The sequence below is a fragment of the Rana temporaria genome, chromosome 7 (genome assembly GCF_905171775.1).
Source record: "Rana temporaria chromosome 7, aRanTem1.1, whole genome shotgun sequence".
In the NCBI taxonomy this organism is placed as follows: Eukaryota; Metazoa; Chordata; class Amphibia; order Anura; family Ranidae; genus Rana; species Rana temporaria.
In genome coordinates this window covers 136,905,300-136,923,330 of record NC_053495.1, presented here as the reverse complement: position 1 = coordinate 136,923,330, position 18,031 = coordinate 136,905,300, and the positions used below count along the sequence as shown (strand labels likewise).

The 18,031-nt window shown below is 44.2% G+C and overlaps 1 protein-coding gene across 3 annotated transcripts in view; it reads left to right on the top strand.

Moving 5' to 3' along the window:
* Nucleotides 1-2,726: 2,726 nt before the first annotated feature.
* The window catches only part of LOC120945671 (very-long-chain enoyl-CoA reductase-like), a 110,148-nt gene continuing 94,843 nt past the window's right edge, over nucleotides 2,727-18,031 (top strand). The window contains exons 1-2 of one of the 3 annotated variants that reach the window (XM_040359996.1): nucleotides 2,727-2,862; nucleotides 5,437-5,535. In XM_040359996.1, coding sequence (XP_040215930.1) covers nucleotides 5,470-5,535 — 66 coding nt within the window. In that variant the 5' untranslated portion in view covers nucleotides 2,727-2,862; nucleotides 5,437-5,469. The other 2 variants (XM_040359999.1, XM_040359997.1) reach the window with 2 other exon arrangements.

Below are 18,031 nucleotides of genomic sequence, written 5' to 3'. Positions count from 1 at the left end.
AAGGGCCCTTGATGCAAGGTTTTCAGCTATAGTCGTGCTACCATGCAGTCCTAGCGTGTAAACAGCCAATCTGTAAGCTGCTGGCTCTTTTACCCCATGTTCCTCAACTCTTCTGCCTGCCTCCCACTCCTGGCAAACTTCTCACCTTGCCTACTTCCAAGATGGCTTCCTGGTAGTCTTGCCCCCTCCAAAATGGCCACTGAGGGGATTTTTTTCCCAAACCAAAGATGGCCCCCATGTGAGCTCTATCTACTTCACCTATTCAGCATAATGCATTATTCTCTTGGATGTAGACACTTAGGCCCAGATTCTCAAAGGGCTTACGACGGCTCAACGCAATGTACGCTGTCGTAAGTCCTAATCTGGGCCGTCGTATCTAAGCGACTGATTCTTAGAATCAGTTACGCATAGATATCCATTAGATCCGACAGGCGTAAGGCTTTTACGCTGTTGGATCTTAAATGCATTTTTTTTTTCGCCACTAGGTGTCGCTTCCGTTGTTTTCCCTGTCGAGTATGCAAATTAGCAAAATACGCGAATTCCCGAACGTACGCGCGGTCGACGCAGTGAAGTTACGACGTTTACGTTAGATTTGCGACGCGTAAAGTTGCCCCTGCTATATGAGGGGCAACCAATGTTAAGTATGGCCGTCATTCCCGCGTCGAAATTTAAAAATTTACGTCGTTTGCGTAAGTCGTCCGGGAATGGGGCTAGACACCATTTACGTTCACGTCGAAACCAATGACGTCCTTGCGACGTCATTTAGCGCAATGCACGTCGGGAAATTTTAGGGACGGTGCATACGCATTACGGGAACGCGCCTAATTTAAATACTCTACGCCCCCTACCCGGCTCATTTGAATTAGGCGGGCTTGCGCCGGGGGATTTACGCTACGCCGCCACAACTTTACAGGCAAGTTCTTTGTGAATAAAGCACTTGCCTGTAAAACTTGCGGCGGCGTAACGTAAATGACATACGTTACGCCGCCGCTGTTTTACGCCCATCTACGAGAATCTGGGCCTTAGCTTTCTCTTCCACGATTGCCACTAGAATGCATACTGGAACATGGTGCAGCTGCAGCCCACCCGAGGTGGAGATGTAACACACAACTTATGAGGCCATTCACAGATAGTCCAAAAAAAATTTAAAAACATACTTATCTTGAAAAATGCAGTGTCACAGTTCAATGGATCCACTCACTTCTGGGAGGCATGGTCCAGAGGAACAAAGTCCTGGCTGCACTGCTATATGTGGGGGCTAGTTAGCACCCAATTTTTCACCCCAAAAGATCCACAGAAGGGGTTCCCTGCCTTATCAGAGCATTTAGGCTGAACCTGAGCGGAAAACCACCAAAGGGGGAAGGGTAAGGATTTCTTCTCTTCACACTGGCTGTGAGTTCCATGAGGACAAAAAAGGAAATGGGCTGTTGTGTGTGTGTTAACTTTTTGCACTGGTCTTGTGGGCGGAAGGAGGCGGGCTACTATCATACGTATGCTGCCATGGAGGCACCAGGAAAAAGTTTTGCCTTTAGATATACTTTAACCCTTTCGCCGCCATGTCCGTACGTCGTATGGACCTAACAGTGGGGGGAATTGCACACAATCCATTGTATTCCAATCCATCCATTGCAAAAAAATAAAGTTACACCCAAGCACATAAAGGCCCCCCCACATACACACACACACACAAATGTAAACGCATGCGTCGGGGCGCCTATACGTGAAAACATTGATTGCGATACACATGTTGCATATCGCCACGTACGCCAGAGTGAGAGCAATAATTCTAGCACCAGACCTCCTCCGTAACACTAAACTGATACCTAAGGGGGACTTTAAAGCGTCACCTATAGAAAATATAGGGTACTGAAGTTTGATACCATTTCTCAGGAACAAAAAAAATTCAAGGTTTGGCATGTTGGGTATCTATTTATCCGGTGCAACCTCATTTTTTATATTTTACCAAAAAATTGGGTCATTTATGTTTTTTACTGAAATATTGCATTTCCTAGACCCTTGCAGTAATTTTAGGTAACATAAAAAACTGGAACTACTGCTATTTCATTCTCTAGGGTGTCTGCTTTCAGAAAATATATGTTTAGAGTTTTGTGTTATCTTCAGGCCTAAAATTATTTTTTAAACATGTGTGCAAAAAAATAAAAAAAATGGCTCTGGCAGTGAAAGGGTTAATTAGTTAAAATAAATGGACCGCTGTGCTAGCATGACCACTCCAAAAGTCCTGCTAGCCGCATCTTTGGAGCGGTGAAGGAGCAGTGTGTTTACCACTCCTTCCCATTGAAAGCAATGGGAAACCGCGGCTATACGGCCGGCAATGCACCTCTGCAGAGACGCATTGCCGGCGGTAATAACCCTTTTTCGGCCGCTAGCAGGGGGTAAAACCGCACCGCTAGCGGCCGAAATATGGCCGCAATTCCGACAGTAAAGCGCCGCTAAAAATAGTGGTGCTTTTCTGCCACCGCACCTCCTGCCCCAGTGTGAAAGGGGCCTTACAGCCAACTAAATTTACCTATCAAAACACATACTAATTCTATCTAAATATCCTAGCACCTACCCAGGAGGGTGCTACATATTGTTAACTGTTATTTTATATATAATGCGCATTAATATATATATATATATATATATATATATATATATTAAAAGTGTGTCCCGCAGGGAGCCTGGAAAGATCCTGTTTGGGGTTCACACTGCTCCTACACTCTACACCGTTTGAGTTCTCTGATCCTCTATCCACTTCAGGTTTTTCACCTCTCCCATTTAGGTCATTTAGGCTCACCTGGGACACACAATCAATGCTTTGCAGTCTAGGGATGCAAATAGGCCTTGTTGTTATAGCTAAAGGTTGGTGGAAAAGTTAAAACTGTGTATGGGGAGGGCTATTACAATTGTCGATGTGTGGTAAGAGCTGAGACAGGACTAGGTTTTTGTTCTGCTGAAATGTAATTTCCAATCCTCTGAAGCATTGTACAGCACCTGTAAATGGCATGAATACATATACTGCAGTTTACAAAAATATCCTGATTTTTATATATATATATATATATATATATATATATATATATATATATATATATATATATATATATATATATATATTTAATATTCTGTACGCACACCAAATATTTTCCCCACTTCAATTTGCTGCCGCAATCTTCAGATTCAATTATTCGTCAGGTATAAAGGCAAATGCAGCACCACGGATTTGAGTGTCCCTGCTCTTCCTCCCGAGCACACCTTCATATCAGATGAATAAATGACTCTAAAGACTGCAGCAACAAACTGGAGTGTGGAAACTATTTGGAGTATGCGTTGGTGACAGATTGAAAACTTCTTCTTTCCTGCACCAGTCACTTTGGTGTGTGTGTGTGTGTGTGTGTGATTTTGTATATATATATATATATATATATATATATATATATATATATATATATACATTTTTTTTTTCACTGTCTGTGCAGCTGCTGCATCCCAATAGACATGAATGGCTCTGTCTGCACGTAGATGCATGAAACACTTGCGCATCCTGTGTGGCAAAGATGGCCCTTTGCACAGTTGTACACATAGGTATTGCAGTGTGAATAAGGCTTTAATGTGCATTGTTTGGACCACCTATTAATTTTTAATTGGGTGCTGACACTCCTTAGTAAGGCTGAAACTGCAACAGACTTTTACAGAAATGCACTGTATTGCAAAGCATGGTAGTGCATGTCTATGTGTTGCAATGTGGTGCAGCACAGGTGCATTGCTTCAGTGTGTTGGGTGCCATTTAAATTGTATGGTGCAGCAATGCACATAATGGGCCAGATCCACAAAGAACTTACGGCGGCGTATCTATTGATACGCCGCGTAAGTTCTACGATGCGCCGTCGTATCTTTGTTTTGTATCCACAAAACAAGATACGCCTGAATGTGGGCTAGATCCGACTGACGTACGTCTTAGTACGCCGTCGGATCTTGGGTGCATATTTACGCTGGCCGCTAGGTGGCGCTTCCGTTGATTTCAGCGTAGAGTATGCAAATTAGCTAGATACGCTGATTCTCAAACATACGTCCGCCCGGTGCATTTTTTATACGTTGTTTACGTAAGGCTTTTTTCGACGTAACCTTACTCCTGCCTCTATGAGGTGTACGCAATGTTAGGTATGGACGTCGGGACAGCGTCAAATTTTCTGTTGTTTGCGTAAATTGTTTGCGTAAATTGTTCGCGAATAGGGCTTTGCGTAAGTTACGTTCACATCAAAAGCATTGACTATTTGCGACGTGATTTCACGCATGCGCACTGGGATACGTCCACGGACGGCGCATGCGCCGTTCGTAAAAAGCGTCATTTACCATACCAGATTATACCAGGTCATACCAGATTACCATACATCACGCCCACTCTGAATTACGCGGGCTTACGCCGGCAGATTTGCATTACGCCGGCCCGCATATGGGAGCAAGTTCTTTGAGGATACCCTAGGAGCCACTCTGATTTACGGCGGCATAGCGCATATGAGATGCGCTACGCCCGCCTAAATATACGCCCGTTTTTGTGGATCTGGCCCAATGTGTTACGGCAACGCGATTGTGAAAATCCAGCACCAAGTACCATACCTTGGGCTCCCCCAGACCTAAGTTGGTGCCTTTGCGGTAAGTGTTGCCAATCATCTGCAAATGTCTGTTCGTCCCAAATCATTGAGGCCAGGGCATTCTTTAGTTCCAGAAATCGCTGACACCAGGGAATTTTTTATTTTTTTTAACCACCAGGTCAGTTGCAGGTCGTTTCCCACCCAGAACCCACTGATCTGCACAATTGTATAGGCCTGACGGCTATACTACCTATGCTCAAATCAAAGTTTTAAAATGGAACTAAACCCTGTCATTTTCAACCAATGAAGCTGCCATCTTAGCCTCTGTTTGATATGCAAGTGCCATGCGGCTGCACGTGTTTGCTCATGCTTAGTTATGACTTCAGCCATTTGACAGTTTGGTTCAAAGCACAAGCAAATGTGATAGTTGGCATCTCAAGAATTTATTTATTTTAAACGTAATTTGATGGGTTTAGTTCTGCTTTAATACAAAGATGAGGAATGTCCTTATCAAATCTCATTATACCAGATGCATGGAAACCCTATTTTCATCCATCGAACGGCTGAAAACGGACCCCCATAGAGAACAGTGGGGCTCTGACAGGTTCGTCACAGCTCAGGGCAGAGACGGACCTGTCATCCACCTGCTCAGCAGAAATCAAAGGATTGCCCGCTTGAAAGAGCCCTGTTTTTTTTGGAAATAAGTATTCCTATGCTGGTGTCAGCTTTGTGAATTGATCCATTTATACTGAGCAGCCCATTGCATAGACCTTACACCTGCTGAGCTCTATATGATATGTGTTCTGTATGTCTGTCTGATTAAAAGTGTTTATTTTCTCAACAGTTGCCCGTTGCTGTGTAGTTTGGAACTGCTCCAATGGATTTCTCTGGAAATGCTCCAATGGATTTCTTTGAAACTTCTTCAATGGATTTCGTCTACAGGGTAGGCTCAGACAAAGTGTTGGCTCACTGTCTGTCTTTATTCTGTGTTTTTTTTTTTTACCACAAGTACCAGTTGCCGGCAGGTTGGCTCTCCTGAGCGAATCGCTGTCATTGTACATCAGCTGCTTTTAAGACCACTAGGGGGCATGACTCTGGAGGTGTAGCCCGTGGCCGCCATGTCTGTCGGCCACCCGTGATCGCTCCTGAGAGACGGAACGAGTGTCAATGTAAACAGACAGGATCTGTCTTCACCTTCAGTCACTACACTGCCCCCACAGTTAGAAACTCCTCCCTAGGGATCCCTTGATCACCCCAAAGTGTTAACCCCTTCCATGCTAGTGACATTTATACATCGATCGCTGTATAAATGTCACTGGTCTCAAAAAAGTGTTCGATTTGTCCGCCGCATTTTTGGCAGTCCCGCTAAATATCGCTGATCACAGATTATCGCTAGTAAAAAAAAAAACAAGTTTTAATAATAAAATATGTCATAAGTATATCCCCTATTTTTGTAGACACTATAACTTTTGCGCAAACCAATTTAATATACACTTATTGCGTTTTTTTTTTTTTTTTTTAAAATATGTAGAAGAAAACATTTTGGCCTAAACTGATGAAGAAATTGTTTTTTTTTTTTAACCATAATAATATTTAGTGCGATGTAACCTCACCCTTTTCTTCATCGTGACATTTGCGTGCATATTTTTTACCTCCGGGTGTCCCTCTTTGCCATGTTTTGATGGGATCAGATATTCATCATTAAAGTCAAAACACCCAATTTAACCATTTTCGTCATACTTGCTGTTTGACTTTTGAACTGTAAAACAAGGCAAACTACTTTTTTTTTTGATTCGTAAGTAAGATAATGTGTTCATGTTAGTGTTACTAAACCCAGGACCTTGCATTCACAATATCTGGTCTCCCACAGTATACAGAACATTGAATTGCAATTATTTCAGTCAATATAAACTGCCAAATACCTTTTCTCATCAGTATATAGCAATGTTGCAACTATCAGTGTTTGGCCGAGCATTGGTTCAAGCTTGTAGGAGTTTTCAGTCTCCCTGACTGCTCTGAGGCTGCATAACCTCTGACCCTCTGTCTGGACAGTGCTGATTGGCTCTGTGCTGATCACATGCACACTCCCAGAAAACAACTCTAGCAAACTGGGCATGTGCAGAGTGCCAAAAAGAGTCTGTACTATCAGCAGATGGACTGAGGACAGTAAAAGGAGGATCAGAGCAAAGACCGGATCAAACAGCCTTGTTACTCAATGCCGACGATTAACACCTTAGTACAGTGAGTAAAACAAGCATGCTTTACTGCATTATACTGACTTTACTGTTGTGGGTTTAGAAACCCTTTAAGGCAGGATGCCTACACTTGTAACTTTACGGTGTACTAATAATTACACAGCTGCATTTTTGTCTTTTTTATATCATCTTTAAAGAGGAGTTCCACCTAAATTTGGAACTTCCTCTTAACCCACTCCTCTCCCCCTTACATGCCACATTTGGCATGTAATTTTTTTGGGGGGGGAGTGGGGGCTTCAGCACGAGTGGGACTTCCTGTCCCACTTCCTCCTTCCTGTAGGCGACTAAGCTTAATCGCCTTCAGGAAGTGGCTGCTGTAGGCGATCGCCTAGGACACGTCACAGGTCCTAGGCGATCTCCTGGCCAATTAGATGGCGCGGCGCCGGGCCGCGCCGCTCGCGCATGCGCAGTGGGTGCCCGGCCGTGAAGCCGAAAGCTGTCACGGCCGGGTGCCCACACTGAAGATGAAGACGCCGGCCGGGGAGGGGGGGGAGAGGAGCGGAGCCCCGGCCGGCGCGTCGCTGGAGCAGGTAAGTGCCTGTTTATTAAAAGCCAGCAGCTACACTTTTTGTTGCTGCTGACTTTTAATAAACATACAAATGGCTGGAACTCCCCTTTAAGAAGGAAGCCAAAAAATCAAAGTGCAAAGTTCTTGACTGCATAATCAGACATTTCTTTGTATAGATAATTTGCATTATTTAAAAAGATACAAGGCACTCTCTAAATGGCACCCGTATAGAGTAAGCACTCCCTTGTGGTCGCTATGCAGAATGGCAGCAATCCCTCTAGTAGTGATGCCTACCACAGTGGTTCTCTGCTCCACAGCAGTCCCACACATATGGAATCTGTATTCCTGCACTGGTCCAAGCTAGACCAAGGTAACTATGCTTTTTACCACTTGCTGTCTGCTGTACACAATATATTTCCTGTCGGCAAGTAGTCTTTACAAAATCATGGCTGCTGTCTTGCAAAAGAGATGCTGGCAGCTCCATAGCTGACGATTACTTTTATTCATTCTCCCATTTCTTCTGTGATGAAGTCAAAAGCCGGGTTTCAGAGTGGTCATTCTTTTAGAGAAGCCGTTAAAGAACCAGGATCTGTGCTTTGTCTGCTTTTAGAGGGCAGGGTACACATTGGGGGTCTATTGGACCCTGATATCTTCATTGAAGTACCTGACTGGTATGAGATATCGCCTCAAATTTCAGCGAGATCAATAATCCTGGGGCCATAATTTTATGAATGACTCCACACTGATTTACCTATAAAGGCTTTTAGTCACCTGTGAAAATGATTAGGTACAGTGGTTTGTCACCATTTCTCGGGTGCATGCAATTTTGAGTCTTAACGTGTTTAGGATCTATTTACTTGATGTGACCTCTTAAGCTGACCATAAGTGGATCGAAATCTGTCTGGTTCAGCAGGAACAGGCCACGTTTTGACCAGACTATGGGTAAGCTAGTTGTACTGAAGTCAATCTACAGGTGAAACTCGAAAAATTTGAATATCGTGCAAAAGTTCATTCATTTATTTCACTAATGCCACTTAAAAGGTGAAACTAATATATGAGATACTCATTACATGCAAAGCAATATAGTTCAACCTGTGATTTGTCATAATTGTGATGATTATTGCTTACAGCTCATGAAAACCCCAAATCCACAATCTCAGAAAATTTGAATATTACATGCAATCAATAAAACAAGGATTGTACATAGAACAATATCGGACCTCTGAAAAGTATAAGCATACATATGTACTCGGTATGTATTTGGTTTGGGCCCCTTTTGCAGCAATTACTGCCTCAATGCGGCGTGGCATGGAAGCTATCAGCCTTTGGCACTGCTGAGGTGTTATGGAAGACCAGGATGTTTCAATAGCGGCCTTCAGCTCTTCTGCATTGTTCGGTTTCATGTCTCTCCTCTTTCTCTTGGCAATGCCTCATAGATTCTCTATGGAGTTCAGGTCAGGCGAGTTTGCTGGTCTATCAAGCACAGTAATCCCACAGTCATTGAACCAGGTTTTGGTGCTTTTGGCAGTGTGGGCAGGTGCCAAGTCCTGCTGGAAAATCAAGTAATCATCCCCATAGAGCTGGTCTGTGGAAGGAAGCATGAAGTGCTCCAAAATCTCCTGGTAGATGGCTCAGTTGACCCTGGACTTAATGAAGCACAGTGGACCAACACCAGCAGAGGACATGGCTCCCCAAATCAACACAGACTGTGGAAACTTCACACTGGACTTCAAGCATCTTGCAGTGTGTGCCTCTCCACTCTTCCTCCATACTCCGGCTCCTTGGTTTCCACATAAGATGCAAAATTTGCTCTCATCAGAAAAGAGGACTTTGGACCACTGAGCAACAGATCAGGTGTGTTTTTTTTCTTTAGCCCAAGTAAGACGCTTCTGACGTTGTTCTGGAGTGGCTTGACATTAGGAATATGACATTTGAAGCCCATGTCCAGGATCTGTCTGTGTGTGGTGGCTCTTGATGCACTGATTGCAGCCTCAGTCCACTCCTTGTGAAAGTTCCCAATCCTTTTGAATGGTCTTTTCCTGACAATCCTCTCCAGGCTGCGGTCATCTCTGCTGCTTGTGCACCTTTTCTTCCATACTTTTCCCTTCCACATAACTTTCTATTAATGTGCTTTAATACAGCACTTGGGAACATCCAACTTCTTTTGCAATTACCTTTTGAGGCTTTCCCTCCTTATGGAGGGTGTCAATGATGGTTTTCTGCACAACTGTCAGGTCAGCAGTCTTTCCCATGATTGTGATTCCTACTGAACCAGACTGAGAGACCATTTAAAGGCTCAGGAACCCTTTGCAGGTGTTGTGGCTTAATTAGCTGATTAGAATGGGACACTGAGCCATAGGGGTGTGCCTGCGCACACCCTAATCACCCCGTGCTGTCTCTAGAGATCTCCCAAGAAATGCTGCATCCAAGAGAGTATGTGGCCCCCGCTGCCTGTGAAATAGTTTTACAGGCAGCAGATCGTGAGAATCACCAGAGCGGTTCAGTGTATGAAGCTGTCAGATAATGACACTACATGCAGGGAGAGACACCAGCTGTCAAGTCAGTGATGATTTCGGGGGTGGGCGGGACTGAACGGCCATCAAACACCAGCCAATGGGATGGGTCTGGGCGGGCTGTTACATTTATGTGGCTCCGCCCGCTCTATGAAGCCCGCTTAATCATTGGCTGGTGTTGATGGCGCTTGGTCCCGCCCACCCCCGATATCGCGGCTGAGCTGTAAGTCATCACAACTCAGCCATAATGTCGGGGGTGGGTGGGACCAAGCTCCATCATCACCAGCCAATGATTTGCTGCTTCGGAGAGGGGGCGGAGCCAGAGAAATGTAGCGGCCCGCCCAGACCCATCCCATTGGCTGGTTTTTAATAACTGTTCAGTCCCGCCCACCCCCGAAATCACCACTGACTTTTAACAGCTGGTCTTTCTCCCTGCATGTAGTGTCATTATCTGACAGCGCCTTTATACACTGAACAGCTCTGGTAATTCTCATAATCTGCTGCCTGTGAAACTCCCCCCTCTCCCCTATCAGTGCCAGTCAGTGCTGTCCATCAGTGCCACCAATCAGAGCCCATCAGTGCACATCAATGCCACCAATCAGAGCCCATCAGTGATGCACATCAGTGCACATCAATGCCACCAATTAGTGTCCATCAACGCTGCCAATCAGTGCTGCCTATTAGTGCCCATCAGTGCTGCCTATCGGTGCCTACCAGTTTTGCCTTAGCAAGGATGGTGGAAACCCCTCTTCACATAATTAGAAGGAGTTTCCACCATCTACAGATAATTGCAATACAAATTATCTTCAAGTGCAACAACTTTAGTTGGGAGATTCACATCATTCTATCACTTTGGAATTACATTTTTTTAGATTGTTACACTTAATTGTATATGTTTTAGTCGAGGTTATAGTGTGAATTATTGCACTTGAAGTTAATTTTCCACCCCCCCTGCTAAGTCCATGTCTTTATGGGCCTTGCTTTGTGCACTGGTGAGGAGTCATGTTGAAACAGGAAGGTGCCGTCCCCCAAACTGTTCCGACAAAGTAAGGTGCATGAAATTGTCCAAAATGTCTTGATAAGCTGACACCTTCCCTTCACTGGAACTAAGGGGTCAACCCCACACCATATTATTTGGACCAGTGCACAAAGCAAGGTTCATAAAGACATGGATGTGTGAGTTTGGGGTGAAGGAACTTGACTGACCTGCACAGTCCTGACCTCAACCTGATAGAACATCTTTGGGATGAATTAGAGTGGAGACTGCAAGCCAGGCCTTCTCGTCCAACATCAGTGCCTGACCTCACAAATGCGCTTCTGGAAGAATGGTCAAACATTCCCATAGACACACTCCTAAACCTTGTGGACAGCCTTCCCAGGAGAGTTAAAGCTGCAAAGGGTGGGCCAACTCAATATTCAACCCTCCGGACTAAGACTGGGGATGTCATTAAAGGTCATGTGTGTGTGTGTAAAGGCAGGTGTCCCAATACTTTTGAATGAGATTATATATATATATATATATATATATATATATATATATATATATATATATATATATATATATATATATATACATATATATACACATACACATACACACACACTTTGTATGTATATATATATATACATACACACACGTATGCTTGAGCTTTTGAGGTGCACACCCTAATGCAATAGGCTGCGCACGCCTATGCTATGAGCCTAGAATATTGCACCTTTTCACAATATTTCTAATTTTATGAGATTGTGGATTTGGGGTTTTCATGAGCTATAAGCCATAATCTTCAAAATTATGACAAATCAGGGCTTGAACTATCTCATTTATTCGTTTCACCTTTTAAGTTGCATTAGTAAAATGAACTTTTGGACGATATTCACATTTTTCGAGTTTCACCTGTATGTATACTCTTGCATACGGTATTGATGTTTGAACATCAGCATTTCTCAATGTAATTTCAGGCATTTCTGTTGTGCGTATTAATGCGTGTATTTGTGCACCATAGTTTCCCAGGCAAAATCCATTCATTTTTATGCTTGTATGCGCATACTGGTTCAAAATGCTGACCAGAAACGCAGCTTTTTCTATGTGTGCACATCTGATCACGCTGGTCTGTGTTCAAAAAAGGGTCCTGTGAGCTACATTAACATCTATTGGACAAAAAAGATCTTAGTCCAGTGTTCACATCTCCAATTTTTTTTTTTTTTTTTTTTTGTGCCTAGATTTATAAATGATAAAATCGCAGATGTGACCACTCCCCTACTAAATTTGCATTGAAATCAAACATGGAAATCACAACTTGCACTGTGATTTACTATATTTTTCGCTCCATAAGACACTCCTGACCATAAGATACACATACCACATAGGTTTTAGAGGAGGAAAACAAGAAGAAAAATATTCTGACCCATACAGAAGCCTGGCAAGTAAAATGTACGTTAGCCAGTGATATATATTCCTAAAATAAAGATACACCAGTGTTTATGGGAGTATTATCTGATGAGCAAGTAATTGGATCTTAGAAGGCCATACAGTGTAGATCTATAGCAGGATGTCTCCCATATTCCTATAGATATATAGCACTGTATGCACACACCACTGTCATAATAAAAGCAAATATATTGAAATGGTTAAAGGTGAGAAGCTGTGTAGTTGGCAGTGTCTTTTTGGCTGTCTAAGCACCTAGCATGGTCTCCACATAAATACTCAAGCATGTGTAGCGGGGGTCATATTGTCAAAAACTTTTGGTAATTTTTCATATCTAAATTTCTCCCAGAGAGTTCCAGTTACCTGTATATATTTGTTTATTTATCTCTTTCTAAAAAGAAACCAATGCATTGTGGGACTAGAGGTACCAGGAGAAACAGACTCCATTGACATTTGTAGAAATAGACTACAGTTCCCACAATGCCTTGTCTTCCTGGAGCACACGACACCTCCGCACAGCCTTATGGGGGAGGTTATTTAAAGACTGGGAGAAGCTGAACTCGCTCTCTTGGGATCTGCATCTCTCCCTCTGCGGAGAGCACAACAGCCGAGCATTTATGCCTGAAGCCTGGGCCTGGATCCACCGGAAGACCAACCATCTGGAGGGAGACAAGATCAAGTGTGTCCAGCTTGTGTTCCAGGAGATCGACAGACTGACCAGCTGATGATCGGAGCTGTGGAGAGCAGGAGTCCAGAGACCGTGCGTTGTGGCGTAGCTGCTGAACGGCTTATCTTCTGTAAGGAACTCAGGCGGACTAGGCCTGTTTGGGTGAGAGGGCACTTGCCCAAGTTTCCATACCCCCCCATAGCCTTGTGACTTGCAGTGCCTCACATCTCAGAAAGGCATACTGTTTAATGATCTGTTTAAGGAACATCTGAAAGTCACGCTGGCCATGTTGACTGATGCTGACTGGAGGATCGGTTCACTGCACCTGTGTTGATCGTACCTTAGACTGAGCCTAAAGCCCTTTTGGATTACACATATATTAAAGTGCACCAACGAGCCTACAAATAGACTTTATCGCTGAGGAACATTCTGGAGTCAAGCAGGCTAGGCCTGATTGAGATTGTTAGCAATTGCACTTCAATAGACTGCCCACTAGGGGAGCTCGCGAGCATAGATCATTTATAGTTAATTATAGATTTTATAGTATTAACATTCTTTTTGTTGTTTTATTGACTCTCGCAAAGGGCCCTTTGCAGAGACAGCTATATACATATATATCTGTGTGTGTGTGTAAATCATTGTTTGCTCTTTTTATTCTTACATGCCAAGTAAAGTTATTCTTGGTTTAACTACATTTATTGTGAGGTGTGTTTGCTCCTGAAGTCTGCAATCAAAGAAAGGTAACAACAATATTGCATGTCACTCTAGATATTTTATTTGTGTATTATTGGGGTCCCACAGTTACACGAGGGATTCACAATATATTTGCATCTTTGCTTGGTGTGCCAAGGGGGGTTCGAGCCACTTAAAGGGGGTGGATAGATTAGTGAGCGTAGGCCCAAAAAGCTGCTCCTGCGGGGGTAGCGCTACACATATATTTCAGCATTATAAATGCACATGCCGCTTGTTGCTCTTGTACACCCCCCCTGCCCCCTTACTTTGACAGCCAGGCAGCTACTTCTCAATCTCACTACCCATGCCACTCATTCTGGCAGTTGGCCCTGCCTCCCTCTGCCCCCCCCATTGGTTTACAGGAGTCGCGGAGAAAGGCGCCCCCAGAAACGACATGGGGATGGCCGCGATTGGTAACAGCAGACTCTAACGACAGCGGTGCCAAGCTTGGAGGTAACACAGCATTGACTTTGCATTGGCTTGGGCAGGGCTGGCTTCTAGTTGGCTTTAAACCGCGTGTTATTGTAACCAGACGCGGAAGAGTGAGGGTGACCCGAGTCAGTGGTGTGTCCCGTGTGTTTGCACGGAGCAAGCGGCGACAGGGAGGGGGCCTGGTCAATATTTACTCCATAAGACGCTCAGACATTCCCCCCCCCACATTTTTTTTGGGGGGGGGCGTCTTATGGCACAAAAAAGACAGTGGGGGTAATTTCCAAAGGGCAAATCCACTTTTCACTACAAGTGCACTTGGAAGTGCAGTCGCTGTAATTATGAGGGGAAGATCTGAAATGAGACGAAGCTCTGCTGATTTTTATCATCCAATCATGTGCAAGCTAAAATGCTGTTTATTTTCCTTGCATGTCCCCCACAGATCTACAGCGACTGCACTTCGTACTTGTAGTGCAAAGTGGATTTGCCTTTTGTAAATAACCCCCAGTAAATCTCAATTTAAATTTGTACCTTGTAGCACTTCTCAACGCATAAATGTGAACCAGCCCTGACTGATGGGGAATTTTCTACAATCTGTGGTTGTGAACTTGCATTAATACAAACGCATACTAGAGCCTGTTTAGACAGGAGCAAATTGACCTACCAGAATGTTTTTGAAGTACCAAAATTTTGGGTGTTATATTGTTTGTGTGCCCTAAAATTTTAACATGTTTTTTTTTCCTGAATTTTAATTTTTTATATAAAAGCTACATTTTACTGTGACCTAAAAAAATTGCCACAGTCACCATTTTACTCACCAGGGCCTCTGCTCTAATTACTGCCCACAGTATGGACAAATGACGGCGAACGGGGTGCTCTCTTGTTCTGTGACGACGTCGTATGACATCGCCCCAGTCTTACTGCTCTTGCATGCTCCACAGGACACGAAGCAAACCCTGATCTTGGTAAAGCGCTGATGAATTGGCTCCTTACCTATGTGATCAACTGTGATTGTAAACAAGGAAATGCTGGTTATCTGCTCTACTCTCCGAACACTGACAGTGCCTGGGCATCAGTGGTAAAACGCTGCTAAAAAGCAACACTTTTAGCAGCACTTTACCGCTGTTTTTGCAGCACTTTTCAAGTGCTAGCGGCGCTTTTAGTTTCCCCGCTAGCGGCTGAATAAAGGGTTAAAAGCGCCCGCAGAGGAGCTTTGGCCCCGCTGCCCATTGATTTTAATGGGCAGGGGTGCATTAGGAGCAGTGTATTCACCGCTCTTAAAGCGCTGCAAAGACGCTGCTTGCAGGACTCTTTTGATGCTCTGCCAGCGCAGCTCCCCAGTGTGAAAGCCCTCCAGCTTTCATCCGGATTGCAGATGAGGCTTTTTACATGCGCTATTTTTAACGCTAAAGCGCCTGAAAAACGCCTCCAGTGTGAAAGGGGTCTGATAAGAGAGCCGATCAGCGGCATCTCCTCTCATGAACAGATCTGTGCCCTGATTATCAGTGATGCCAATCTGTCCAGCAGTGCTACACATCGGTGAAGAAGAAAAAATCGCTTCTTTACAAAATATTCTTGCAAACTTTCTTTCAAATTTCAGTTTTATATTTTTGCTTATAAAAAAAAAAAGTGGTGAAAAAGACAGCATTTTTTTCCCACACGAATAGTGCTAAAATTTTTATTTGGGTACAGTGTAGCATGACTGTGCAATTTTTTTTATTCAAAGTATGACAGTGCTGACAATTTGCCCTGGACAGGAAGGGGTAAAAGTGCCCTGGTATTGAAGCAGTTAAAAAAAAGTTTGGTTCCTAGCAAAAAAATGCCAAATTGCCCTGGACAGCAAGTGGTTAACATACTTTCTGTGCTGCTTTTACATTATTATTATAAGAAATATTAAGAGAAATAATATTAAGAGAAATAATATTATTACAGTATTAATAAGAGAAATAATATTATTAAGAGAAATAATAATATTATTAAGAGAAATAATAATATCATTATTATTAAGAGAAATATTTATTAATAATAATAAATATTTCTCATCATAATAATAATATTTATTATTATTAACCACTTGCCGCCCGCCAATGACATATTGACGTCGGCAAAGTGGTTGTAGAATCCTGACTGGACGTCATATGACGTCCTCAGGATTCTGAGCCGATGCGCGCCCCCGGGGGCACGCATCGCGGCGATCGTTGTTGCAGGGTGTCAGTCTGACACCCCGCAACACCGATCTCGGTAAAGAGTCTCTCACGGAGACTCTTTACCACGTGATCAGCCGTGTCCAACCACGGCTGATCACGATGTAAACAGAAAGAGCCGTTGACGGCTCTTCCTCACTTGCGTCTGACAGACGCGAGCCGATCGGCGGCTCTCCTGACGGGGGGTTCGCGCTGATTGTTTATCAGCGCAGCCCCCCCTTGGATCGCCACACTGGACCACCAGGGAAGCCCACCCTGGACCACCAGGGAAGGGCAAACTGTAAAAAAAAAAAAAAAAAGCCCCCCCCAAAAAAAAAAAAGTGAAAAAAAAAAAAAAAAGATGCCAATCGGTGCCCACAAATGGGCATTGACTGGCAACATAGGTGCCACCCATAAGTATCCATCTGTGCCGCCTATGTGTGCCCATCTGTGCCGCCTGTGTGCCCATCTGTGCCGCATACCAGCACCGCCAATCAGTGCCACCTTATCTGTGCCCGTCGGTACTACCTCATCGATGTCCATCAGTGCCATCTCATCAGTGCCGCCATACAGGGCCGTCTTTAATATGGTTTGGGCCCTGGGCAAACATTTTTTTTGGGCCCCCCTCCAGCTTATTTTGGGCCTGGCTGGTTCACATGTATGTTTTGGGCGGTCCTCATTTGTGCAGGCACAGCAGCCCATTGATTTGAATGGGCTGCCATGCCTTCGTTTCCTGCAGAAAAAAGGTGCATTCAGCATCTTAAAAATACAGTTGCCTTGAAATCCATTCTGCTTTTGCACCATGCTACTTACCTGCAGTTCTTGCACACACAAACGCACTGTGTTTTTAAAAGCGTGACCTAAACGTCTAAAAATGCAGCAAGTTTGACAGTGCGGGAACTGCAGATAAGTCACAGCAGACAGCAGAATGGACAGACAGTGCTGTATTTCAGTGCTTGATGGGCATAGACGTGCCGTGTGCGCAGCCTATTACATGAGGCATGCGCTTTTCTTTGCAGGAAATGCAGGCATGGCGGCCCATTCAAATGAATAGGCTGCTGTGCCTGCGCAAATGTGGGCCGCCAAAACACATACATGTGAACCAGCCAGGCCCAAAATAAGCCCATCAAGCAGTTAAATACAGAGAGTAATGCCATGTGCTCTGAGGCCTTACTCAGCCTGGACTGCAGGTCTGGTCTGTGATTTAAAGAGTTCCTCTATTTTACACATGGCATGGCATGGGGTCCCATGGTGCTAAAGCAGAATGGACAGACGGTGCTGTGACCCCCATGCCATGCCATGTGTAAAATAGAGGAACTTTTTAAAACACTGACCAGACCTGCAGTGAATCATCAAATATTATAAAGACTTTGGGCACACTCTACAGAAAACTTCTATATACAATATAGATTAGCAAACAGTGACATACCTTGAGGAGCAGGACATGAAGAAGTCAGCCTCGGGAAGAGCAAACTGGGGATGTTATAAAATCACATTCTAATTCACTTTTATATACAAGCAGCACCCAGTGGCAGGAAGGGAGAAGTGCACATCTAAAGGGAAGCCAGGGGTGCTGTACATTTTAAAACACTGGGAAGGGAAGCAGTACTGTCACTGGCTGCGTGCCGCTAATGATTTTCAGCCTGATTTGTGGGCAGCACAGGGGCTTAACGGGCGGCAGGGATCAGGAATTATGGGGCCACTTACACAGCTTCAGGCATGGGCCC